At 42.7% G+C, this 2,719-nt stretch overlaps 1 protein-coding gene across 1 annotated transcript in view; it reads left to right on the top strand.

Moving 5' to 3' along the window:
* Positions 1 to 2,473: 2,473 nt before the first annotated feature.
* Positions 2,474 to 2,719, top strand: part of HP1BP3 (heterochromatin protein 1, binding protein 3) — a 13,849-nt gene continuing 13,603 nt past the window's right edge. Inside the window, exon 1 of the mRNA XM_010186759.1 lies at positions 2,474 to 2,674. Within this exon, the coding sequence (XP_010185061.1) occupies positions 2,579 to 2,674 (96 nt within the window). The 5' untranslated portion in view covers positions 2,474 to 2,578. The remainder of the gene's footprint in view (positions 2,675 to 2,719) is intronic.

Here is a 2,719-nt window from a genome sequence, read left to right as displayed (position 1 = left end):
CATGGAAACGTGGAGGGAATCGACAATCTCCTGTTTGGGTCACACTGAGTTTCTGCTGGATGATGGCTTATTTGCATGTATCGTAGGCACTGAAATGATGAATTAAGTTTCGCTCTTGAGAGCAAAAAGTCGTGAGTAGTTTATACAGTGATGTAAACAAAGGGGGTTTTAGAACTTGGGAAATTTTAAGTCAGAGTTGGAAGTACTGTGTTTTCATGAGTGTGACATGCAGGTCACACAGTTTAAAAATAAATAAAAGCCAGGACCAGGTCAGCCACAGTGCATGCTTGTGTGTGTGTGTGTGTGTGTGTGTTAGCAGTCCCAGGGAAAGCGTCTTTTGTAGCTCCCAACTGATTTCCCCGAGGATGGATCTGTAATTGGTTATTTTAGGACACACTTTAAAATGCTAGCATTTTTTTAAAGGGCTTCAGGCTATGCTTGCTTGGAAAAATGTTTGCTACTGAGCTAAAGCCTGGTGAAAAATATTAATTTTTCCTCTCACTTTCCACACTTGAGGAAGGAAGATCCCATAAAATAGGCAAAAAACCCCCAACCAACCAAACAAAAAGTGCTGTGTTGTAGTTTGTGTGTTCTAATTGGCCCTTAGTATTTTTTCCCATCCTGAAATTTCATAAGCAAGCTTCATTCATCCCATTTCTTTTGTTTTCACCATGTAGTCTGTTTTGATTTTTCTGTTTTGTCGCAGAAGAAAACATCCAGCACTGTTACACTCGTTTGCTTTTACTGGTGCTGAAACAGGCCTAGTTTAATGTCCTTTTTCAGAGTGACTGTTCAGTGTCAAAGGAAAAGTTGCAGATGTTGCAGAAGCGGATTGACTGCCTTTAGCTGTCAGAGGCGCCGCATTTTGAAGATGACCAGCTAGATTAGTGTCTTTTAGACCATCTCCTGTGGAAATGCTGCCTTGTGATGCGCCTGGTTCTCCTGAAATGAAAGTCTCTTGGTCAGTTGTGTACCAGATGTGACATTGCACCCACCTGCAGCAGCAATAGATTTAGTTTATTAATTTACTGGTTGGTTATCTGGGGAGGAGATCTCATAGGTACAACGACGTAGCCTCTTGCATCACCAGTTCTTCTGAACCGTCGTATCTTAATGCACGTTCCCCTCGGCTCTTCTTTCACTGCTCTTGGTTTCTGAGTGGAAACTACTTGCAGAGCTTGGAGGTTTAACAGAAAAACCCTATGCAGATGAGCTGGGTTTTGGTTTGCCAGGGAAAATAACTGAAGTAGAGAGAATTCCTCTGATCAATTAGGAGTCCCCACTGCTGAGTAATGAGAGGACTGTATTTTGGGGCAAGAATATGGAGTAATGGAGGTGGTGTTGATGTGGTACAGAGAATGCAGTGGAAAGTGCTGAAACTGTGGTGGAACTCATCTTGAAAACAGTGCCAGGAGTGATGTTAGCTCTCCCTTCAAGAGGAAGATGCTCAAGCTGGGGAAATACCTGTTAGAAGTTAAAATTCATGGTAAGTGTCTGCTGCCTTGTCTGAGCAAATGAAAACATCCAGAACAGGTAGAAATCTAATCTGTGACTCTGTGAAATCAGGAGCATTTGACTGTTTCTTTGTAAGGAAGGGAAGAGGGTGGTTTGGAGCTTGATCTGATGGAGCAGGAAAGACCGGGTCCAGACATGGATTGCTAGAGGTGAGGTTTTGCTCTTGAGGTTTTTAAAGGACGGCGAAGAAGTGAATGAGAAAGTAAACCCTGCATTTTGTGATGGAAATGGTGAAGCACCTCTCCTGAGGAGAGGCTGGTGCAGGCAGATGGGCAACAGGTAAGAAGGGCTGTGGAAGTGTAATGGTTGTAAGGAGTGAGACTTGGTGAGGGTCACACTAAGCTTAACCCATTTGGTACCCATGATGGTGCATGTGTTTGGAGGAGAGTTTTGTAGAGCTTTTTTTTTTTGGTAGAAGGATTGGAGCCTGCTGTTGTGATGGTTATTTTCTTGTTCAAAGATTCTTCATTTCTATGAATTGCGTGGGGTTTAGTTTGGGAGAAGCATGGTTTGGGTTCCTAGTGTATGTATTTTCTGCCTAACAGATTTAATGGTTTAATTTCTTAGGCTGATTGCAGCTGGATCAATGTATCAGCTCCTGCTTTTACCCAAAATGAATGACTTACCAGTTACCTCAACGCCTTCCTTTAGGCACAGCGCAATGCCTGCTTTTCATTAATGCTTTTCGTTAATTTAAAGAGCCTTTTTATTCTTTCAGATGTGTTTTAATGGAGCAGGCTGTGGGTCTGGCTTACACCATTACCATTTCTGCTACATCCATAGCTCTCAAGTTTGCGTACATGTTTTAGCATCTTTGTTGAATGCAAGTGTTGATTGTCAGTTATGTTAGTCATAAGCTGTAAGTCATTTAGCCTTCTTTTCTCTTTAGTTTGTTAGATACATGGACGTAGATGTTTTTGTTTTGTTAATTTTCACACCACATCTTTTCTGTACTTTAGGTTGACTCCTCACTGCACTGTGAAAACCATTAGGAAAAAGTCCTTGGGGTTAAAACCTGGGGCTCCACAGTGTTACCTGCACTTGGGGCTAGAAATTAATTTAAATGGCGACTGATCTGTCTGAAGCTGAACCCGTGCATCATAAGGCGCTTCCACTCTTAACGGGAGCTCAGCTGATCCACACGGACAAGTTAAGTGAGGTAGGGGCTGGCCCGTTCTCCAAGCTTGCCCTTGGATCAGTCCTG

The sequence above is a fragment of the Mesitornis unicolor genome, unplaced genomic scaffold (genome assembly GCF_000695765.1).
Source record: "Mesitornis unicolor isolate BGI_N332 unplaced genomic scaffold, ASM69576v1 scaffold5176, whole genome shotgun sequence".
Taxonomy (NCBI): Eukaryota; Metazoa; Chordata; class Aves; order Mesitornithiformes; family Mesitornithidae; genus Mesitornis; species Mesitornis unicolor.
Note: the sequence above shows the minus strand (reverse complement) of the source record. Positions and strands in the feature narration are given on the sequence as shown.